This window comes from Tupaia chinensis, unplaced genomic scaffold (assembly GCF_000334495.1).
Source record: "Tupaia chinensis unplaced genomic scaffold, TupChi_1.0 Scaffold000453_1, whole genome shotgun sequence".
Lineage (NCBI taxonomy): Eukaryota > Metazoa > Chordata > Mammalia > Scandentia > Tupaiidae > Tupaia > Tupaia belangeri.
In genome coordinates this window covers 106,557-131,343 of record NW_006159960.1, presented here as the reverse complement: position 1 = coordinate 131,343, position 24,787 = coordinate 106,557, and the positions used below count along the sequence as shown (strand labels likewise).

The following is a 24,787-nucleotide window of genomic DNA, read 5'->3' as shown; positions in this document are numbered from 1 at the left end:
GACTTGCCCTCTCACTTTCTCTCTCTCTCTCTTTCTTTTTCACTCATGAGCATACATGCCTTGTAGCAAATTTAAAAAATAATAATAATGGTAAATAAAATTAAGTAAGTAATTCTTAAAAAATAATTAGTTTGACTGGAAGGGTGGAATTGGCATTAGGTAGAGCATGAACAAGGAACCAGGCTGCATTTGTGACTTGAGTAACAACAGATATACCATTCCCTGAGGTAGGGAAGAAAGACGGGAGCAAATTTTGAAACTGATGAAGCCAGGAGAGCATGAAGTCTGAAGTACCTAGCAGAGTCCCAGCTGAGATGTCTAGTAAGCCAGGTGACTGTCTGGATTTAGGAGAATGGTATGGCATTTAGGAGCACATTGTATAGTACTGGCATAGGTGGATAACTTGAAATTGTGGGAGTAACGGAATCACTTAGAAAGATCCTACAGAATGGGTGAAAGTAGAGGCCTGGGACTTGAGCCCTGAAGGACATCGAGATTCCGGGACAAAGAAAGGAGAAACCAGCACAGGGTATTAAGAGGGAACAACAACAAAAACCTAAGACATTATGGTATTAAGAAATGAGGAATCAAGGAAGGAAGGAAGAAAGGAGTGTTCAAATTCCAAAAGCTACCGAGAAGTTCAGAATTGAAGGAAATTAATTGGATGTATTTGAATTATGGTTCCTTTCAGCTGAAATGATTAGAAAAGCTAAAATAATAATCCTGTGAAAATTCAACTTTTTCCTCTTACAGAATTAAAATATAAAATCATATTTTGCACATGTAGTTTTTGGCATATGCCAGTGGTCCCAAACTTGACTTCACATTTGAATCACCTGGAATTTTTAAAAGTACTAATGCCTGGCTCCCACCTTTGGACAGTCTGATTTAGTTGGTGTGGGAAGCAATGCAGGTATTAGGAGTTCTCAAAGTTCCCCACGTGATTCTGATGAGCATCAGAGCTCGAGAATCTTTAGCTTATACTTCACATAGCTGAATACATTTGTGTTCGTTATTATATATATAAAAGAGCATAAATGTATATAATACACTCTTATTTATAATAAATGAAAAGATTTACTATGTATGTGTATATGTCAATATTTAAGTTTGTTTACATAAAAACCATATATAATATATTCTAGGGGAGTTAAGGATATCCTAGGAGCGATTTCTGCCATACATTGTTCTTGCCTTATCAACTGAATTTAGAACCTAATCCAGGACCAGTAGCAGTAGTGGGCAGTAATACAGTGATGCTGGACTCAGTGGGAGGTCCCAGATGTGTGTTTGGTGCTCTTTCTGTACCTGCTGGGCACAGGTACTGGCTGGAACTGAATAACGGGTGGATCGTGGTGAGAAGACCTTTTTGGGTATGTGTATCTCAATCTTTTTCTCTCATGAAAGAAGTAAGTAAAATAAAAATAGATGAAACTTAAAAAAAAAATACCATAATCTTCATATAAAATGTGACTGCAGTATTTGTTGTAGAAGTTTTTGGAACCAAATAGACTTGGGTTTATATCTTTAGTCTTTCTAGCTATGTGGTAACAAAGCTTTCTCATCCTCAGTTTTTATTTTTGTAAAACAGGTCTTAATATCTTACTTCATAAGATTTTTACAGATATTAAACAGGGTAGCTCTGGCACTTATGAATCTGTATGATGTCAGTAAGTTACACGAGCACTGTGGGCCTTGATTCCTTCATCGCTAGACTACAGATGATAGTGTTACCTGCCTATGGTACCGTAAGGGCATATAGTGCTCAGTGATTAGTAAATTGGAGCTGCTATTTAAAACTTTATTCAGGCACAAGGTAGTCCAGATAAGAAAATTTGGTAGCCTGTGATAAATAGGAGCTCAGGATTTTGCTCCTGGCTAATGCAACCCAGAAGATATAGTGTGGGAAGAGTTCCCCTTTCTCCACAGGAAGTGGAGTATGTCAGCATGTTTGTTTTCTTTCTCTTCTACCAGGTGGGTTGAGGTGGCAAGAACAATGTACATATTTGGCTTTCTACATATTATGCATATTTTACAGTTTTTAACATTGGGTAAGGTTGTGTTACGTGGGGTTGGCAGCCAGTGAGGGATATGTGTGATAAACGTGTTTTTGGTGTTCACTATAGTCTGTGGCACTGTTCTTAGATGGTTCCCCATGTCCAAGATATGCTATGATTATATTTCTGCAACTGATTTTTGTCTGCATTTCCTTTATATTAATTGTCTTTAATACTCTCTAAATTTACAAAAAAAAATGGCAACTCACTGTAAACTTGTTATATTTATGTGTTTAATAGGCTGTATGGAGGAGATATAAAGCCAAAACGTATTTATCTAAAGTGAAAGCTGCCTGCAAAATTCAAGCCTGGTATAGATGTTGGAGAGCACGCAAAGAATATCTAGCTGTATTACAAGCTGTGAGATTTATTCAGGGTTGCATCCGTACCAAATTGGAGAGAGCACGGTAACGTGGCATAGCTTCCTGGAAGAGTATATGTGTGTATGGTAGCCAAGTCCTAATATGATGTTACATTGTGTATTTATTTTTAAATATTTGCTGTGCTTAATTTATATGGTGGTATTATTGGTGTTTATCTCTTGGTCGTTTTGTTTTTTTTCAAAGGAGAGATTTTTGCTATAGGGTATGTGTACTCACCAGAGAGAGACAGAGCAACATAAAGCAAGAAATCACCCCACAGGGGATGGCCACGCCATAGTCCCTTCTCCATTCTCCTCTCAGAATCATTTCTGGCTTTTACAACATGTTTTCAGAAACTGTTACCGGTTTGTCTACTTTTTCTTTAAGTTTCACAATGTAAGAATTTTTCCCAATTCCCAGAGTCAACGACTTACTGCATCAGTGATGTGCTTTGTTCTTTGTTGACTTTTTAGTTTTTTTTTTTTTTTTTTTCTGTGTGTGTGTTTTCTTTTCTTGCCATAAGATGTGTGCACTTGTGAGGGAAAGGCAGAGAGAGAGAGAGAGTGAGAAGGAGAATGAGAAATCACCACCTCTAGGGCAGATGGCCACAATGCAGTCCCTTCTTCATTTTCCTCCTGGGATTTTGGGTATGTACACACTCAAGCCCAGCATGATTTTCAAGCCACTAGGTCTGGGACTTGAAGCACAGTCACTAATGTGGGAGTTCAGTGCCTTAACCATTACACCACCTGCTGGTATCCCCCCCACTTTTTTTATTAATTGCCAGAGGGTCCATGCACTTGCCAAGACCCAATGGGGCATGGTCATCCACAATGCCTTCTCTTCCATTTCTCCATCCTGATGGAATTTGGGCTATGCATGTACATGTGCCCAGTGTGTTCTTCAAGCCAGTAGGGCTTGGATTTAATCTACAATCAGCCATGTGGGATCTGACTCCTTTAACCAATAGGCTATGGGGCCAGCTCTCTGTGATGGTTTAAAAGACTATTTTAGGAGTCCACAGAGGGTTAGAAGAGTCCTTAAATCTATTCCATGGGGGGAAACAAGGCTTAAGACAAAAAAGTACGGCTACTACTATCAGCTATTGAGGATCACTGTTTAACTTTCCCATATTGAAATGCTGAATTTTTCTCTTTGACAGCCTTATTTTCTAAGACACATGGCAACAATACATGCTGATTTTTCTAAATTAATACACAGATCAAAGTTTAGTAATATAGAAACATTTTCAAGTTTTATCTGTTATCGCTATGTTGATCCACAATCCCTTCTCCTCCATTCTCTTCTCGGGATTTTGTGCACACACACACACACACGCGTCCGGCGTGAGTTGAAACCACCGGGTCCAGGACTCAAACCGCAGTCGACTACATGGGAGTCCAGCGACATAGCCATAGTGCCAACTGCTGGTCCCTGGGTTTCATTTTTTCAATCATATCAAAATGCTTGCTCATACTAGAATTGTAGAACTTCATATTTCTTATTCACTAGACTATTCCCAATTATAAAACTTCTTTTTTCATTATGTCAATATGTGTGTGTGTTTATGTGTAAAATTCTGAGTGCTAGAACTTAGGTATGAATTTACTTTTCCACTTTCTTTTATTGGGTCATTGCCTTTGTTTTTCTTTCTCCTGAAAGGGGGGGTGGGATGGGGCAGTACATATTTATTGAATAAATTAAGTAATTTGAAGTTGCTTTTCAATAACTGCTTTTTAGGTTTTTGAATATGAGAGCATCAGCAATTGTCATTCAGAGAAAGTGGAGAGCTACACTTGCTGCAAGACAAGCTCGTGAGCACTTCATAATGACAAAAGTAGGTGTAAAAAACCAGCTCATTTGCAAAGAACTACTTTAGGCAACAAAAGGGTTATTTTCAAGACTTAACTGTCTTTATTTTACACATACCTATTGCAGTCAACTAAAACTGTATTCACTCGTAAGCATATACTATGTTTGCTACTATTTTTATGATATATACCTGTATTTTAAAATATTCTCAGGCCTGATTGAAGTGACTTACATGTATATAAGTAATTTATTTACAGAAAATAATCATAGATACAGCATCTTTTCTCTAGTAGAAGTCCAACACTTAGTAGCATACTCATTAAGCATCAATTGGTGATCTAATTAAAAATATTTAACATCTGAGTTACAGAACAGTTGCAATATCTGTGACCTTTTATTAAATAAATCAAACTTTAAATTTTTATGTAAAAATGTCAATGTTCAGGTAATACTCACTTTTAATTATATTACCACTATTATTATCACTTGCCTATTGACATTTAATGTAAACCAGCCATTTGATGAGCTCTTGTAATGTCTATTAATTTCATCCTCATAACAGCGTATGAGGTGGTTACTGTGAGCGTACTCATTTCACAGATGAGAAAACACGTGTAGAGAGAGAAAGTGACTTTCCTAAGAGAGTTATGTTGAAAAACAAACCTAGCTTGTAATTAAATTAAGAGCATTTTCTTCATGTCCTTTTTTGTGTATGGGCTTGGTTGTCAGGTTGTTAGGCAGTTGTGGAATCCAAGGTGGCCCTGGTGGTACAGTATGGTTCTTAAAGCTACAGACACTCCCTCCTAGCTTTACAGTAGCCACTCTGCTCCTTAGGTGACAGCCAGCATTTTTATTAAATGAATTTGTCCCATATGATGTTGGTGCCGTTTACCCCTCACCATGCAAAGAATCCGGAGGATAAGAGGGTAAGAGCACCAGGTGTCTTCTGACCCTGGCTTGCACATTTTGTTTTGGCTACAGACCAATTGGGTTTATAAATAATGCCTCATCACCTTTTCATACCTAAGAAATGTGACATTTTACATGATAAAAGTAAGGGAAAACGTAATTACACCATCTCACTTTACAGAGAAATTCAAGAACCTCTATTAGGTTGAAATCGTGGTTCTTTCTATTAATGTTACTTACAAATCTTTCCTTATAGAGCCATCGAGCTGCTTGTTTGATCCAAGCACATTTTAGAGGCTATAAAGGAAGGCAGGTCTTCCTTCAGCAGAAATCTGCTGCTTTGATCATACACAGATATATACGAGCCAGGGAGGCTGGGAAATATGAAAGGATAAAATATGTTGAATTTTAAATATCCACAGTTGTTCTACAAGCACTGGGTTGGTTAGTAAGAAAAAGAGTAAGTTTCGTTTTTGTTTTTCTTTGTTTTTTTTTTTAGAAAGATTTTTGCTATAGGGTGCTTGTGCTTGTTAGAAAGACACAGAGAGGGAACCAGCAGTTAGCATAATGGCTATGTCGCTGGACTCCCACGTAGTCGACCGCGGTTCACGTCCCGGACCCGGTGGCTTAAAACTCACGCTGGGCGCGTGTGCGTGCGTGCCCAAGATCCCGAGAGGAGAATGGAGGAGAAGGGATTGCGGCGTGACCATCCCACCTGGGGGGTGATTTCTCGCTTTCTGTCTCTATGTCTCTCTCTGTCTGTCTGGCGAGCGCACGCGCCCTACAGTGAAAATCTCTCCAAAGAAAGTGAGAAATCACCACCCCGGGGAGGGATGGCCATGCCACAATCCCTTCTCATCCATTCTCCTCTCAAGATCTTGGGCATGCACACACATGCACCTGGCGGGGGTTTAGCCACCAGATCCGGGACTCCAACCATAGTCGACTACATGGGAGTCCAGCAACATAGCCACTACACCATCTGCTGATCCCAAGAGTAAATATTTTAATTTGACCAGCTCAGTCACAAGAAATGACAGTATTTGGGGGACCAGTCGTTAGCGTAATGGCTATGTCGCTCAACTCCCATGTAGTTGACTGCGGTTCGAGTCCCGTACCCGATGGCTTAAACTCACACCAGGCATGTGTGCGTGTGTGCCCAAGATCCTGAGAGGAGAATAGAGGAGAAGGGATTGCAGCATGACCATCCCCCCGGTGGATGATTTCTCGCTTTCTATCTCTCTCTGTCTGTCTCTCTTTGTCTTTCTGGTGAGTGCATGCACCCTATAGCATAAACTTCTCAAAAAAAAAAAAAAAAAAGAAAGGAGGAAGAAATGGCAGTATTTGATGTTAGTTTCAGAAAAAAAAAAATTATGGATTGTAGAGAATAATTATATAACTAATACAGCTATTAGCTTAAATGAATTCAGCAGCTGCAGAGCCAGAGGAGCAGAGCATTGGTCGTCAGAGATTTTTGTTCTCTGGTCCTACTATTTCCCACAGATGCTTATTGCCAAAGCTGCAAAATTTCTCTTGTGTAATAAATCTTAACAAAAGAAGTAGAAGATTCCACAGGTGAAGGATCCAGTTGTTATTCAGGCAGCCTCTGGCTACCACCAAGCTATTCTTTGAGGTATTGTAGTTACATTCCTGTGGTAGCTTCCATGTCTTCAGCAAAAGGGAATCCTTGCAGGGAACTCACGACATTTGGACTTCATATATGTGAAGTAGTGGTATAGACACAAGTATGACATTTGGAGTTAAAAGGAGAAATTTTTTCATATTTGTTCATTAAGGGAAAATTGGGTGTCTGAAACCCAAAGGCAACTATAGAGGGCTTATGCTACATGTGTCTTAACGCTGGACTGCACGGCACTGCCTAAAACTGTCTAACGGAAGAAATGGATTCACACCATGTCTTTAATTTAATAGCAGCATCTCTTGGGTCTGATACTGTAACCTTTTTGAATTTAATATGCATACTCTTCTCTCAGTGTAAATATCTTGCAAAGCCCTCACTAACTTTTTGAATAGTCTAGTTAAATTAAATGCTATTATTCTTTAGTAAAGTACTGAAAATATCATTTTAGTCACTATGAGTTATGCTGTTAGGAAGATTATACAATAAAGGATTATAATCAGTTTGAATTACAATGTATATAATTGTACTGAGCAGGTGTTAATTTACTTTTGCTGGTTTATATAATCATACTGAGGTTATACAACAATAACCACTGAATAGTTATCTTAGAAGTCAAATATGTGATTATTAATGCTTATTTTTTTCTCCTTTAGATTTTGGAACAGAGAGCCAAAATTCGGCGTCTTCACTTCACAGCAGCTGCCTATTATCACCTGTCTGCTATTAGAATTCAAAGAGCATATAAACTTTACATGGCAGTGAAGAATGCTAAAAAGCAGCTTAATTCAGTCATCTGTATCCAGGTTAGCTTATCCTTGGCAGTAAAACTGTATGGTTTTTATGTTAGAAATTTTTGATATATAATAAACAATTTCAAATATCTTATACTAAGGTCATATAGTATTTAGCTTTTTGCCATATAGCTGTTAGGATGACTTGAGAGAAGTAGATTGATGGTCTATGCTGCAGAAATAAAGTGGGAATTATTACAGTTACATCAGGGGATGTAACTGGACTCAATTTACACTCCTACTAGCAAAGTCTGAGTGTATTTTCTACCTCCTTGCCAATACACGGCATTGGAAGATGTTCTGATTTTTGTCATTCTAAGGAATAGAAGATGGAATCTCATTTTTGTTCTGGAGTTTCTTGATCACTAGCAATTCTAGAATTGTTTCCTATGTGCTGTTTATTTAAGTTCTTATCTATGCTTTTTTTAATATGCTTTTTTCATGTACTGTGCTCATTTGTTGGTTGGATTTTTTTTTTTAAATTATAACTTATAGGAATACTGCTTAATATATTCTGGAGAAAAATCCTATCCATATACATTAAGATACATTTACATATAAAATATTGAGTGAAAAAAATAAAGAATGAGGCATACAATTTAGTAGAATTTTTTTTTGTTTTGGAGAGGTATTTTGTTATTGGGTGCATACGCTTGCCAGAAAGACAGAGACAGAGAGACAGAAAGTGAGAAGTCACCCCCCAGGGAGGATTGCCACGCCAAAATCCCTTTTTCTCCATTCTCCTCTCGGAATCATGGGCATACATGCACTCGTGCCCGGAGTGAGTTTAAGCCACCAGGTCTGGGACTCAAACTGTGGTCTACTACATGGGAGTCCAGCAACATAGCCATTACTCCAACTGCTGGTCCCTACAATTTAGTAGTATTTTTAAAGTCCCCCACCCCCACCAAAATTTAAAAACTTCTTGTTTTGAGCCAGCAGATGGTATGATGGTTAAGGTGCTGGACTCCCACATGGCTGACCACAGTTCAAGTCCCAGATCCCTGGCAGCTTGCTTTCTCTCTCTCTCTCTCTCTCTTCTTCTCTCTTCTTCTCTCTTATTCTGTCTGGTCAAATAGAAAAATAATAATAAATAAATAAAGTAAAATTTAAAAAACTTCATATGTTTTAAACAGAGATGGTTTCGAGCAAGAATACAACACAAGAAGATGATTCAGAAGTCTCATAACGTCATAGAAGTGGAGCATGAAGTTCAAGAACATCTGAACCAGCAACACAGAGCAGCATCAGTAATACAGAAAGCAGTGCGCCAATTTCTTCTTCACAAAAAACAGGAAAAATTTAATAGTGGAATAACTAAAATTCAGGTAACTGAAAATTGCATGCTTGTTGTTTTCAAAAGTTTGATTTACAGTTCATCTATGTGATGTTTAACATTTTAAAAGCATAATCATAACCATTTTAAAAACTGAGGGAGTAGCTAGTAGAATATCTCAAACACAGTGCTACCTTGTTTTTATTGATAAGCTCTTTATTTTTTAAATTCCCTCGAGAAGGCTTATGATTAAGAAATGACAATGTATTCTAACATTTTAGATTTAGACATCTTTGGTCAGTGAATGATGCCTCAGTTTAAATACAGGGACATTATGGGATTTTTTACAAAAGCATATCGATTTTCCTGGTTTTTAGGACCTGAATTGAGTTTTTAATTAAATCATGTCTGATCATGTACAAGTTCACTGGAAATATTTACATTGCAGAACTAAATGTAGGTATAAGCTCAAAACGTTATTGGCTGCAATCTTAAAATTACTCTGTTTTATCATTTAAGGCATTGTGGAGAGGCTACTCTTGGAGGAAGAAACATGACTGTACAAAAATTAAAGCTATACGACTAAGTCTTCAACTTGTTAATAGGGAGATTCAAGAAGAAGACAAGCTCTACAAAAGAACCGCACTCGCACTTCATTCCCTGTTGACGTACAAGCACCTTTCTGCCATTCTGGAAGCTTTAAAACACCTAGGTTCGTTTGTATTAACAGTATCTGGTATATAATTAGGAATACATTTTTACCTTTGACTGTTTAAAAAATGTTGTGATGATACAGTATTAGTTGAAACTTCTTTTTGTTGCTGTGAATTTACCTGTATTTCTTTTTCCCTTTCAGAGGTGGTAACTAGATTGTCTCCTCTTTGTTGTGAGAACATGGCCCAGAGTGGAGCGATTTCTAAAATATTTGTTTTGATCCGAAGTTGTAATCGTAGTGTTCCTTGTATGGAAGTCATCAGATATGCTGTTCAAGTCTTGCTTAATGTAGCTAAGGTAGTTTTCCATTTTATTAATGAAATGCTCATTGATGAAGAAATATGACCCTGCATATTAAGTTTATGCTTGTTCATCACTAGAACTTAGATCACTAAGTTAAAATGCATTTGTATAAAAGAGTCTTGGGAGGAAAAATGTATTATCTACTAATATAATTGTAGATAAAAGCACTAAGTTTTTAATATTTTCTTTCTTCTGCCTTCATGATATTAACCATGATGACTAACATTTATTAAATACTCACTACCCTACATGCTAGTATTTTTCAGGCTTTAACTTAATCCTTACAATAATAATCTAAAGTAGCTCATATTGTTCTTTTCATTTTAGAGTGAATTGGGTTCCTCTTCTAGGAAAGCCATGGGTGTTAATTGGTAGATCAGAATTTTAATTTGGCCTGAGAGGGACAGAGTGAGAGAGAGAGAGAGAGAGAGAGAGAGAGAGAGAGAAAGTGAGAGAGCAAGCCATCAGTTTAGGGACTTGAACTGTGGTCAGCCATGTGGGAGTCCTGCGCCCTTAACCACCATGCCATCTACCAACCTTGAATCCATTTTTGTCTCTAGAGCTGGCAGTGTTGCCCATTGCATTATATCAAGACAGTAGAGCCTTATTATAATGATGTCTAGCAAAATACTATAAAAAAGAACAATATCTGTTAATGCTGTAACTTAATTAACCTATAATGCTATGTTTCAGAATGTGAATCTTTTGACTCTGGGGTGCTAACTGAAATCTGTACCAAACTATACTGTATGCAGTCAGAGGTATTAAGGGAAGATTTATTTTCCTCTCCTTACCCTGTAATTGCAACTTAGAGCACTTTACCTAATATTGTCATATTGAGAAGTAGAGATTAACAATATCGACTGATGCTAGGCTACCTGGATTTGAATCCCAGCTCTGCAGCTTATTATATTCGCTTAGCCGCTGTACTTTGTCTTACAACTGTAAAATAGGTATAATAATAATACTCACCGCAAAATATTATTGAGAGGATTATATGAGTTAATGTACATGAAGTGTATGTGCCATACAAGTGTTAGCTATTAATATAATACAGTTTATCTTAGTATCATTGTTATTAAATATCACCATGCAAATTTCAAAGGAAATCTAATGACATAATTAGTTCATTAAAACATATATCCTAGACTTATTAAGATGAAATTTATTTTATTTTAAAGCAAGCTCATCTTCCTCTCAAGAAGCATGTGATAGGGTAACTAATCATATTTTGCATTTATCATTACCTGACCGTATGATTAACTATCACAGATAAATTATCTTTTTCCTGACAGGTTCTTACTAAAATAGTCTTATCTTTAAATGCTTGCTTTTATTTACTTCATGATATTTATTGGCAGAGAGTTTAGATTTGATTTATTTTATGTGGAACTTCAGAAGTAGGTGGAATATAAAAAATAAAGACATGTAAGATAAATCTAGAAATGACAGTAATGAGAAACAAACAATTTCATTAAGTCCTTTGCATTTGCTTCTAATGGTTCAAAATTGTGGCTCTAAGCTTTTTTTTTCTTTTTATTAGTTGGACTGTTTCTAAAGGTATATGTTTACAATTTTGAATTTCATTTTGTTCTCTTTAAGTACGAGAAAACCACTTCAGCAGTTTATGATGCAGAAAATTGCATAGATACACTATTGGAGCTTCTGCAGATATATCGAGAAAAGCCTGGTGACAAAGTCGCAGACAAGGGTGGAAGCATTTTTACAAAAACTTGTTGTTTGTTTGCTGTTTTATTGACAACAACGAATCGAGCCTCTGTGAGTAGTTACCTCACTTTGAGGTTATTTTTCTATGTTCTTAAGTCTGTGACTTTTACACATTTTCTTTAGAGTGATTATTACTCTAAAACGTGTTTTTATGTGTCTAAACATGCTTTTTTGCACTGATTTAAAGAAATTATATATTCATATTCATATGTATAATTACCTTTCTGATAGCAAAAAAATTGAATTCTGAAAATAGCATTTATTATAGCTAAGTAATCATTTTCCATTTACTAGAGGGAATAACAAATTAGCCTAGCAAGGTAGGAAAATTAGATGTGTATAAGTTCTCAGCCTCCTATAGTAACCATAAATATATTTTAAGTTTTGCTATAGTAATTTTTCTGAGTTATTTTCTCTGGGCCTCACCATCAACAAGCCAGTAACCACAGGCCATGACTGGATTGATGTCTTGATCCTGGTAACACTGGGAAACCTCTGAAAGACTCTACGCAAGGGACTGATGTTCTAATTTAAGCTTTTACATCACACTGCTGACTGAAGACTGACTTTGGGAGAGTGTGTGTGACCATTAAGCAAGGAGGCACGTGTAGAGATGCAGCAGTCCAGACAAGACTGGGCCTAGGGTTTGTAGGTGACAAGTAAATAGATGACACTGGAAACTTTGAAGAGGTAAAATTTCACAACTTCTGGATACTGGCTATGACAGATATACAGTCATGCACCACATGATGATATTTTGGTCAGTGACAGACAATAGATAAACAGACAGATGGACAATAAATAGATAGATGGACAGATAGGCAACAGATGGATAGAAAGACAGATAGCGGTCCCATGAGATTTTGCCGTATAGCCTATGAACATTGTAGGTTATACCGTGTGGATTTGGTTGTAAATACTTGATATGATGTTCACACAATGTCAAAATGGCCTAGTTGTTTCAGAAAGTATCCCCACTATTAAGCAACGCTAGACTGTGTTGATTATCTTTCCTTTTTATTTTCAGTGTAGAGTTAGGTGTACAGTTTTTGAATATTTGTTTCTGTAATTGCTTTGCAAATTGGTTCATCATTTAAATCAGTCTACCTGTTGAACTTTGATTTGGTCCTGATTGTCAGAAATTCAAAAGTTCACTGCATAGTGTTTATTTTTGGGGGATTGATCTTGCTCGCTTAGAAGAAGTAAAAATTAAATTCTTACATATTTTTAATACATGTACATTTTCTTTTTCAGGATGTACGAAGCAGGTCCAAAGTTATTGACCGTATTTATAGTCTCTATAAGCTTACAGCACGTAAACATAAAATTAATACTGAAAGAATAACTTATAAACAAAAGAAGAATCCTTCTCTAAGTATTCCCTTTATTCCAGAAACACCTGTAAGGACCAGAATAGTTTCAAGGTAAGCAGTTAAGTGGACTCTCTAGTTTTGTGCCACTGTTCATTCACAGGTTTAACAAACATTTATCAAGCACTTCCACGAGCTTGACAATGGAGAAAAAAAACTTATGAACAAGAATAGAACATTTGGTAAATTAGAAGAGGTACTGTCAGAAAATAATGAAGTAATATCCTTTAGCTTTGGATATCAAGTAGTTATTCAACAAATCCTTTTTATTACATATTTTTATTATATTGATAATTAAGCACTAAGACTAAGAAGCTTGTTATAAATTTTATGTCAATTTTTTTTTTCTTCCCTACATGAAGGAGAACTGTCTGAGAATGGTAAGAAGTCCCTCTTGGCCAAAATGTCAACCTCTAGTCCTCTCATAATCACTGATTCTTGAAATTTCTCCTTCTAGAGAAGTTCTTTGTAAGATTCATAGTAGTTTCTAAGGTTTGTTTTAACAAATTACTACAAACTTTATGGCTTTAGACAATAGAAACTTATTCCCTCACAGTTCTCTTGGCCAGAAGCTCAAAATCAAGGTGTTGGTTGGCAAAGCCACACTCCTTTTTATTTTTTTTAATCTTTTTTTCTGTTAAAGAATTATTTATTTTTATTTTATTTATTACTTCATTTTTATTTTAATTTGATCAGAGAAAGACACAGAGAGAGCGGTAAAGTAAGAAAGGAAGCCACCAGGTCCAAGACTTGAACCATAGTCGGCCATTTGGGAGCGTCCAGCACCTTAACCACCACACCACCTGCTGGTCCCACTTTTTTTTTTTTTAACTATAAGTTTATTTATCTATTTAAGATATGTTACTTTAGAAGTTTTAAAAACCAGGTAAGCTAACACCCATTTTAACAAAACAGACCCTTCTGTTCTTGCCAGTAAGTAGAAAGAATGTGGAAATTCCCGCACTGCCAGGTGCTGACATGTGGTTATGGTGTAGTGGAGCTTAAGAAAGAGTCCAGGAGAATGATGAGAAACAAGCACCTTAAGTTTTGCCATTTAACTGCTATTGTACAAAAGGAGTCATGTGTAGCTTTTTGTGATAGATTCTTTCACTTATGTAATGCTTTTGAAATTTATCCTTGTCAAAGCATGGATTAGAACTTCACTCTTTATATCGTTGTGTACTATTCCAATTGTATGGATATACCAGTTTTCCCACTAATTGATAGATATTTGGATTATTATTTTTTTTAAGACAGGGCTTTACGGTGTTGCGATCCTGTTGCCTTAGTTTCCTAGATGTGACTGTAGGCTTCCACACTAAGCTGCTTTTTTAGACCGGATCTTGGTGTGTTGCCCAGGCCAGCTTCTAGCTTGATCCTCCTTGAGTGTCCATAGTTGCTGGGATTACAGGTGTACATCACCCTACTTTAGGTTGGATTGAGAAGCAAACCTGGGTCCTCAGTGTGTTCCCAGTCCACAGAAAACAGCAATTAAACTGCATGCACCATTATGACTAAGCCTTCAATTATTTAATTTCTTAAGGGAAAAGAATGAGAAGATGGAAATGCATATCATAGGGATTTGTGTGAGAAGATACATTAGTTACCTTCTGATTAATACTATTTTTCTCAATGGAAAATGAGATTATGAACAACTCAGAAGCAGCTCAGAGTGTGTGGAGGGGACATCTGAATAAAGGAAAGAATAAACCACTCATCTTGGAGAAAAAGCATACGCTAGGCAGTTTTAAGTGCTCATTTATGATTTGCAATTATTGGCTGAAAGTTAAATTGGTCAGCCTGGTTATATAAATTTTTTTTTAGCAATATTTAGCTGTACTGTATGGCAAAGGCAGATACTTTGATTCCATTTTTAACCCAAGTAGAATTTTCCAGATGTGTTTGACAGGAGAAAAAGCCCTCCAAGTTCATGGCACTTGTGGTTAAGGGAGCTGGATCATACTTGGAGGACCATGGTTTGAATCCTAGGCCCTGTGGCTTGAAAAACATGCCACGTGCATGTGTATTGTAACCAAGATCCAAGCAGGATGGAGAAATAGAGGAGAAGGGATTGTCATATAGCCATATCCCATTGGGAGGATGCTTCCCCCATCTTTCTCTTTCTCTCTCTCTAGTGAGCACATGTACCCTCCAACAATGTTTTTAAAAATAGCATTTGCAGCCTAAGAGGTTGTGTCAGGGTTAAGGCTCTGTATCCCACATGACTGACTTCATGGTTAGAGTCCCAGACCTGGCTGCTAGAAAAACATGCTGAGCACGTGTGTGTGTTTGTGTGTGCAAAATCCCAAGAAAAGAATAGAGAAGAAGGGATTGCAGTGTGGCCATCCCCAGGGAGGGGAGGGTGATTTCTCACTTTTCTCTCTCTCTCTCTGTCTGTGTCCAGTGAGCATCCTATAGCAAACAATTGAAAAGCGTAATACTGATGCACCTAAGCTAGAGAAGGAGGGGAATGAGAACAGAGTTCTGATGGATGGTGGGTATTTGTGAGGTCAGATGGTCAGTTGAGCTGAAGATCTCAGTGGAGTAGAAGAAATGCTTCAATGACTTTGTTAAAGCCGTGATTTGGATGAATAGAGTGGAGGCTGGAGAACATAAGTGTCAGTGAAGGTTTTAGTGATGGTGTGCTTTCTGATTATGACAAAGTCTAATAGATAAATGAGGTGAAATAGAAGGAAACGGGTCAAGAACTGCCCACGTTGATTTTTGGCCACATGGATGTTAATGTCACTGAGAACGGTGGCAGGAGTCGAGAAAAGACCAAGAACCAGGCTTACAAAGAGGACACTGGGAGTTTGGTCAAAGACCTAAGGCATGGTGGAGCTAAATACCATAAGTTTCAAAGAAACCAGCATTACTTTTGTAGAGAAATACTGCAGCTAGTAGTGAGCAATAATATAAAGTTGTCCTTCCTCTTTGAGAAGATTACAAGGGAAATGAGGTGTTCATGAGTGGCCTTATTTTAGTTCAGACAAAAAGGTGAAAGTCACTCATTTAAGAAGCAAATTATTAATGCCATTTTTTTTTTCTTTACAGACTTAAACCTGATTGGATTTTGAAAAGAGATAAGCTAGAAGAAATAACGAATCCCCTTCAAGCTATTCAGATGGTGATGGATACCCTTGGCATTCCCTATTAGTAAATGTAGATATCTTTAGTGTGTACAGCATAAAAAAATGTAAAAGCTAATCATGAAAATGTAAACTGTTTTTGCTTTCTGTGTATAACATTTAAAATTTGGCTTTGTATTCAAAGTTTCGAAAAATGTAACAAATAATTAAACTTTATTATATTCTTTATTGTTTCTTTTATTATTTAAAAATTTTTTGCATGTAACAAACATACTATGATCATAATACTGTTGTTTCTGTTATCTTAAAGTATTGAATTTGAATATAATCATATTTCTAAAAAGAAAAGAATAGCTTATTACCCATGTTTTATAGTGAAGTTGAGGCATTTTTCTAAAACATGTTGGAAATCAAAGATTCTGTTATTCACTCAGAAGTGCGAAGAGGATAAAATAATCCCACAAATGCATGTTGATAACATCCTTATTTTGTAATCTCGACTGGCTGAAGCATCCAGGTAGGCAAGGGAGCCCATTATGGAAATTTTAAAAATGCAAACTGCCACCGTATATATTAAAATCCCTTAACTTTGAAGTAATTGGGTTGTAATTTGAGATGGGAAGGGCATGGCATTACTTAGAGTAGAAATGTGCTATCTGGTTACATAACACACACCCAAAAATGACTGTGTTCACAGTAACTTGTTCTCTAGAGCTGTGGTCACTGTTCCCAGTCTGTACGTGGTTTCAGGGTCACAGAAACCTAATTCCGGTAGCCATTTATAATCTCACAAGGTCCCAAAGTCTGTGTTTGAACAGAATTTATTTTAACATTTTGTAATAAATTAGTAGTAGCTAGAAAGCAGACAAACTATTTAATTAATATGTACATTTGTTAGAATAGCTTGAGGATTAAATCTACTCTGAAGTTTTTTTGCTTGCTATGTAATTGGGATAGATCTAAATATACTAGTGTGTTGAAGGCAGTATACTGAAATAAACCCAGGGATTTTTTTTTTTCTTTCTTTTCTTTTTTTCCCCTAATAAAGTACTTTTGGAGTTCTAGGTACTCAGTATTTTCCAAACACTATTTTTGTTGACTTTTTTTTTGAGTGTGTGCACTTACCAGCAAGAGAAGTGAGGAGAAAGCACCTTCCAATGGGGTGTGATCATGCTGCAATTCCCTCTCCTGTACTTTTTTCACCCTGTCGAGATTCTGGACATGAAACCACATGCACTGGCATGTTTTTCAAACCACTGGCCAAAACCACGGTCAGCCATGAAGAATTGAGCCCTCTTGCCCACTAGAATATGGGACAAGCCCAACAGAATTGTAGTATTAATAATCAATTTACTTTGGTAAATTATACTACTAGGATATAATTTGTCCAGCCTAAAAATGTTATTGGTACTAATTTCTTCTAAGATTTATATAACCAGCTAGTTGTTTCACAAGAAATATTTTAATGAAGTTATACATGCAAGAAGAAGATGATCTCCAGATGTTAAAACATTTTCTTCTATCATTGAATCTCAGTCTAAACGTTTTTATCTTAACCTATACCCTTCCTCCCCTGACTCAGCTGTACTAGTTACCCTTACAGCAGGCGGTGACTTCAGTTGTACTAAAGCTTCCTCTCTGCCTATTCCTGGGCACATGTGTTAGATTGATAGGTTAAGAATTATAAGACTGTCCCCATCATCTGTAATAGGACTACAATACACAGTCCTCATTTGGTTGTATGGAGTAGAGTTTTGACCCACTTTGAAATTCTGTTGGGGATAGACCCTGTCACATTTGAAGATACGGTTCTTGTTTCTTGTGCATTGATACCACCCTCACTAATATGCAGAAGTCCATGCGTCATCCCTATTCTCATCTTTGCCTGCCAATCCCAGATGACTTTGCAGTAAAGTCTCTTCACTCTCCATCTCCTCTTCAATGTATGATCACCTTCACTTGGCATTCTCATTTTTCCCACCTGTTTTATTTGTCCATTCCAATTTTCATAAGACCCCTGCTCTGGGGGTAAATAATGTAATGTTTCTTTGCATATTTACACATTGATATCCTCAGGAACCCTGGCAACAGTTAAGCATGCTTTTAAACATTCTATATGGATGAGTAGTGTTATTACATTGTAGTTTTAATCTGCATTTCCCTATTTCTGTTCTTTTAACAATGGCTTTGAAGAGCAGTAGATTCTGGGATGCTGGTGTTATTGTTTCTTGTTCTGGGTTCTGGATTCATGGATGAATGTATTCAGTTGGTGAGAATTCATTAATGTACACTCTTTGTATGTGTATGTATGTGTGTGTGTGTGTGTGTATATATATATATATATAAAATGTGTATATAAATATATATAATGTTTTCAGTTTTCCAGAGGGCACATGCACTCACTAGAGAGAGCTAGAGGGAGAAAGTACCCCTCAACAGGGCATAGTCATGCCACAATCCATTCACCTCTGCTCCATTGAGATTTGGGGCATGTGTACCTAATATGTTTTTCAAGCCACTGGGACAGGACTCAAACTTAGTGGTAAGTCATGTGGGATCCAGCTTCCTTAATCACCAGCCATGGGGCTGGCCCTGTTAATGTTCTATTTTAATAAAAAGTTATAAATTGAAATAATAACAGCTCCCACTTTACAATTAAATTAATTAAATTTAAATTAAAATTTATTAGAATGTAAAAACCCAGTAGAATGTAAATTCCACAAAGGCAATCATTTTAATCCATTTTCATTGCTATATATCACAAGACTATGGCACATAGTTGACATTCAAAACATTTTTCCTAATGAGTAATGACATGTAGTTCTCTTCCCACCTGCCATGGAGCACAAACTCTAAATGTTGGCTATTGCTATGTTAACACTTCTGCTATTGCTTGAGACCATTAAAGTCATTTATCTCTTTGAAGAGTGTAGTCTAGACAGCAACATAATTTAACTCGGGTATCCATTATTTTATGTTCCAAAGTTCACCTCTTCCCTGTGGTCAATATTTGTGAAGATCAATGGCCACAAATGAACTTTACCCTCTGAACTTACAATTGGGAATTAAAGTTAAGATTTTACTGTGTTTTTTTGTTTGTTTTTAAATGCAGTTTGTGTTACTTTTGCTGGTCCTATTGCCCTTCTAGTTATCATGTCCTTATCAGATTCTGGTGTGAAAAGTCATGTCAATTAATGTAGTTGTGCTATTTTAACATTAGTTGAAAATATATTAAGTGAAATACATGACTTGTTACAAAGGGACTCTCAGATGTTGTGAATTATTAACTTTTTCTTCAAGAGAAGTACTGTGTACTTAATGAGGTGTCTCTAGTGCTTTAGGGTTGTTAAAAATTTTATGAAGTGTTCCACTGAAGATGAGGTTCAAGGACTTGGCTTTTATCATATTAATCATCTCAGGAGAACTCTATGCAGAAGGTAAAATTAAATCTTAATATTCTTTCTTTTCTTTTTTTTTTTTTTTTTTTTTTTTTTTTTTGAGAGGTTTTCATTATTGGGCACATGCACTCGCCAGACAGACAGAGAGAGAAACAGAGAGACAGAAAGCGAGAAATCATCCCCCAGGGGTGATGGCTACACCGCAATCCCTTCTCCATTCTCCTCTCGGGATTTGGGGCACGCACGCACACGCACCCGGTGTGAGTTTTAAGCCACCACAGTTGACTACGTGGGAGTCCAGTGACATAGCCATTATGCTAACTGCTGGTCCCTATATTCTTTATTTTCTAAAACATATCTAACATTCATACAACTTGAATTTCTTATCAAGTTTATAACATACATTTTAAAATATTGTTATAATACCTAGACTTTTTCACTTGAGTAAGCTATTCTTATAGTATAAGTTAGAAAACAGAAAAGAAAACTTCTGTTATCTCCAGGTTTTAGGATTTAGAAGACCAGTATCTAAATACTTGAAAGGATATAGTCATTTATAAGATACATGTGAACCTTAATTCTAATTTCATGCTGGAATCTATTTTTAACACTAATAAAATGTGAATCATTTAAATTCTCTGTTAATAAGCGGGGACCTTCATGTGAAAAATCTGAAAAAGAAAGAAACATAAATCTTGACAAGATGTTCTGCTCTTGAAACTTTGAGTTGTTTTATCCCAATGATTTGTTCATTGTTTGGAGTCATTAAGTAATGATTAGCAGGAAGATTATAACATTGCACCAACAGGGACACTTTTGATAGTGAGAGGGCTTTATTACTAATTGCACTTGGACACTATAGGTCTAGCTCAGGATGTTTCAAATGAATCAATAACCCGTGGACTCCCTAGCTATTAGACATCTTTCTAGCTAGACTGCCTAGTGTGTAAGGTTAGTGAGAGTAAGCACTGGGTGTCGTGCAAGTGCAGGTTATTTAGGAGCAGCTATCTGTGTTATTAGGCTTCTGGGCTAAGAATCCAGGCAAGTCATTCAGCAAGAGCAAGAGTGCATATATGCAAGTATAAGACACACTGATTTTAAAGAGTTAGTAAGAAAAGAATGTAAAATATTTTAAAAATTGGGTCCAATAAAACCTATCTGATTAAAATTAACTTAAACTCTTTGTGCATTTATTAACACAACTACTAAAATTTTTAAATTGCATCTGTGCCTTGAACTATATATCTATTAAAGTGCTAATTTACAAAGGTAGAGAAAGCTGACCCTGGGGATGTGGCCTGCCCAGTTTTTTCTTGACAGTTGGGAATATAGAGTTGCTAGCATATTGATTAGGATTAGAAAGAAAAGACAGGTTTTGATTGTCATAAAGTCACCTTAAAAATTTAGGCGATAAGAAAGTATCTGTTGAAGTCTCTGCAAAAACTTTTAAAAATGTGTTGTCCTTTACTCACAAATTACATGGTTTTAGATATGTTCTTCCATTTTCTGCTTTACGTGCATTTCAGAGAAACCCTGTGGTCTTCCTAGTGTGGAAAATGGAAGGATTGCCCAGTACTACTATACTTTTAAAAATTTCTACTTTCCAATGAGAACAGATCAAAAATTGTCCTTTTTCTGCTTGGCTGGCTACACAACTGAAACTGGGAAACAAGACGAGCAAACCAGATGCACAGCAGAAGGCTGGTCCCCTCAACCAAAGTGCTACAGTAAGTCAGCAGAAGGCATCAGCATTGTGGCTGCAATATTCGAGTGGCCTCATTTATGAAAGCTAGTGTTCAATAAAATATTTCAAATGGTTAAGTCTATCAGAAGATAGGAACAGAACCGCTGGTAAAATGAGGACATATTCTGAAATTCTATCAAAAATGCTTTTAGATTAAAAATTTTTAAATAATTTTTAGTAGTACTCTGTAAAGAGAATAATAAGGATAATAACCAAAGTTATTACCAAATAAATAAGGATAATAACCAAAGTTATTATTTATCACATTACAAGGGATAGAGACTCAAGTAAGTTACTTTAAGTAATGAGGAACTTAGTATATATAGGCATTATGTACAAAAAATCAGGAAAATGCTGAAGACATTGGCTCCAGAAAGGCAAGATTGCTACTCTAGTGCTTTGCTATTTGCAAGGTGCATCTCTCCTTTGTGTGCCAACTTCCACCAACACATATGATTGCCTGAATTTCGAATTCGAATCTGTGAGGTGATCTGATTGGATTTTCTTATTGCGTGTCAGGCTAAGCGCTACTCAAACTATCATCAGTCAACTTTCACTGGGTCAAGTGAGCACTCTTGGACTAAGAATTCTCTATGCTCTGTTTGTTTTGCAGAGTAAGGGGCTTTATTCAAGTCCATTTTATTTAGAAGTTGGGTTTGATGGTTATTGCAATTGATAGAGCTAACAAACACAGGCCTTTGAGATAGTTATCAATCCATGACTTAAGGACAGACTGTACGTTTAGGCATTGGGCTTCTCATATTAACATAAATCATAGATTAAAAAAATAAATTCATTCACAACTTCTATATATGTATGTGTGTGTGTGTGTATATATATATATAATATATATATATGTAAATTAAATGTCTTAAATTTATTAGCTCTTTTTGCTTATAGGAAAGAACATTGAAACAGGAGCCAGAGATACTAGGATGGTCTTGTAATGGTTTGGATACCATCTCTACAGTCAGACTGACTGTATGTGAATCCAGCTCCACCACTAGGAGTGACTCAAACATTCTGAGCCCAAGCTTCTCATCTATTAAATGAGTGTAACGGTTCTTCAGTGAGATAATCCTTATGAAGTTCTAAAGTTGTTTAAACGAACCAACTGAGGGCAAATCTCGTAACTCTTCTGAATTGGTTGTCATGAGGATCTAGTAACAGGGTTTATGAAAAATTTAGGGTGCCGTACAACACTATGAGAATTTTATCTAATATATCACTATTGGAAGTATTGATCAAAAAAGAGCTATGGAGATGCAAAGGTTTGGAGGAACATATCTGTGATTTACTCACAGTTTCCATGGGCTGACTACTGAATGTTACTGAGCAGCTAAGTGATCCCAAAATATTTGCTGAAAGAATGTATTTTAGAAGTTTTTGCATTAAGGTAGGAAGTTTGCAGAAATATTTAAGGATCCATAAAATAGGGATATGCTTTTGTTACATGATGTGGAGAATTATCAAACACATTAGAATTAAAAGTATTAGGAAGTAAATCCAAAAGAAATTTCTTCCATTTGCTATTAGTGGCAATTAGTGGGAAAGCTCTGGATATATTTTTCCAAAAGTAGATATGATAGGGGTGGGAGTGAGTATAAGAACTGAAATGAGTAAAAACAAAGACAGCCAATATCCTGTGGAATTCATTGTCAATGAAATTTTTATGCAGATATTTCCAAAATGAAATAAAATCAAGTAATTGTGAAGCAAAAATTATTTCAGCTAATATTATATTTTATCTTAATTTTGCAACTTAGTAAAAAAAATTTAATTAAAAAGCAAGTAAATTTTTTGTTCCACAGAAAAATGCACTAAGCCTGACCTGACAAATGCTTATGTTTCTGATGTAAAATTATTATACAAATTTCAAGAGAAGCTGCGTTATGGCTGTGCGCCAGGTTATAAAACCACTGGAGGGAAGGCTGAGGAAGAGGTTCAGTGTCTCGCCGATGGATGGTCTTCTCAACCAGCCTGTAGGAAGGAACAGGGTACGTGTATACGAATCATTTCCTAAGGCTGAATGTAAGAGCTTGGAAGCCAGTGCTTTCTTATATTGATAGGCATTTTTATTTATTATAGTTTTCATTGTGTCTGCTAATGTGGGAAATTGATATTATATTGTTTTTATCAAATGCTAAGTGTTTTCTTAATCTAAGGGCTCTCAACCCCTACAACACATCTACTCCTGAAACTACTACTTTGTACTAATAAAAAAACTAGAATGGAATAAAATAAAAGTACCTTAATAAATATTTTCTTCTTGCAATATATATAAATCACTATTTTTTAATTAAAAAATTCAAGATCATGTACATTATTTTATATTGCAAACCAATGTCACGTATACTTAAAAATAATCCAATAATTTGAATGTACACACTTTGTTAACATGTTGCTTGTTATTTAAATTGTGCAAATCTGTAGATGACAAATAATTTAAAAATTGCTACTGCTCGGGGCCAGCAGGTGGCATGGTCATTAAGGGTGTTGGACTCCTACATGGCCACCTGTGGATTGAATACCAGACTTGTGGCTTGCTTTCTCACTTTCTCTCTCTCTTTCCTCTCTATTGCTCTGTCCCTTTCTGGTCAAATTAAAATAAATAAAATAAGTTAAATAAAATATTTTTTTTAAAAAAAGTGTTACTGTACAAGCCTTCAGTTGGTTTGTGCCCTTTGTCTTAGAATAGTAAACTAGAATTTTAAGAACAATACTGGTAAAGTTAAGTGACAAGGTGTATGAAAAAAGAGAGTAGAAAAACAAAGGCAAACTAGTTATTTTTCAGTATCACCAAGGGTTGATTTTGCCACATGTTCTTTCTTAAAAAAGGATTATTTATTAATTTTATTAATTATTATTGTTACTTCTTAGTTTGACCAGAGGAAGGAAGAGAGAGTGAGAAAGCAAGTCACCAGGTCCAGGACTCAAACCACGATCTGCCATGTGGGAGTCCAGTTCTCCAACCACCATGCCACTGCTGGCTCCTTGCCATATGTTCTTAAAGATTAAGTGATGATACATTTTGAAATTTCTTTTTAAGACTCCAGATTGTTTATAAAATAAATAACTTTAATTTTCTTAGAAACATGTTTGGCCCCTGAATTATACAATGGAAATTATTCCACAACACAGAGATCATTCAAAGTGAAAGACAAGGTACACTATGAATGTGCAACTGGCTACTACACAGCCGGAGGGAGGAAGGCGGAGGAGGTGGAATGTCTCACACATGGATGGGCCCTCACACCAACGTGTACCAGTAGGTTCTCATCTGAATAAATCTGCTCTTGCTCAGAACACTTCTCATGCAGAAGTGTATATAAGTTGTCATGCTAATTATGGTCCATTTTTCATACTTTTTTTTTTGCTTTTACTTAATTCTGTTGACAGTAGGCTTTGATCATTTAATGTTCTCAAATCAAAACAAAATTCATTTTAGCTCACAGAATCAAATCAGAATAAGCCTAATGATATTGAATAAATATATAAAATAAATTAATAAGCTTTTACCATTTAAAAGCAAATGTGACACATTTATTCATCTCCATTCTAATATGATATATAAGCAAATTTCATTCTAGCA

General features: G+C 36.1%; 2 protein-coding genes across 4 annotated transcripts in view; both read left to right on the top strand.

Annotated features, from left to right (window-relative positions):
* Positions 1-16,242, top strand: part of ASPM (assembly factor for spindle microtubules) — a gene marked incomplete at its 5' end in the record, with an annotated part of 48,084 nt that extends 31,842 nt beyond the window's left edge. Inside the window, 9 exons of the mRNA XM_006155458.2 lie at positions 2,298-2,464; positions 4,160-4,256; positions 7,436-7,585; positions 8,710-8,901; positions 9,369-9,561; positions 9,706-9,860; positions 11,469-11,645; positions 12,849-13,018; positions 16,019-16,242. Of these exons, the coding sequence (XP_006155520.1) occupies positions 2,298-2,464; positions 4,160-4,256; positions 7,436-7,585; positions 8,710-8,901; positions 9,369-9,561; positions 9,706-9,860; positions 11,469-11,645; positions 12,849-13,018; positions 16,019-16,121 (1,404 nt within the window). The remainder of the gene's footprint in view (positions 1-2,297; positions 2,465-4,159; positions 4,257-7,435; positions 7,586-8,709; positions 8,902-9,368; positions 9,562-9,705; positions 9,861-11,468; positions 11,646-12,848; positions 13,019-16,018) is intronic.
* A 3,124-nt stretch (positions 16,243-19,366) lies between these two features.
* F13B (coagulation factor XIII B chain) overlaps positions 19,367-24,787 on the top strand; it is a 29,851-nt gene continuing 24,430 nt past the window's right edge. Inside the window, exons 1-4 of one of the 3 annotated variants that reach the window (XM_014590488.2) lie at positions 19,367-19,490; positions 20,978-21,178; positions 23,007-23,192; positions 24,287-24,463. In XM_014590488.2, the coding sequence (XP_014445974.1) occupies positions 19,430-19,490; positions 20,978-21,178; positions 23,007-23,192; positions 24,287-24,463 (625 nt within the window). In that variant the 5' untranslated portion in view covers positions 19,367-19,429. The remainder of the gene's footprint in view (positions 19,491-20,977; positions 21,179-23,006; positions 23,193-24,286; positions 24,464-24,787) is intronic. The other 2 variants (XM_014590490.2, XM_014590489.2) reach the window with 2 other exon arrangements.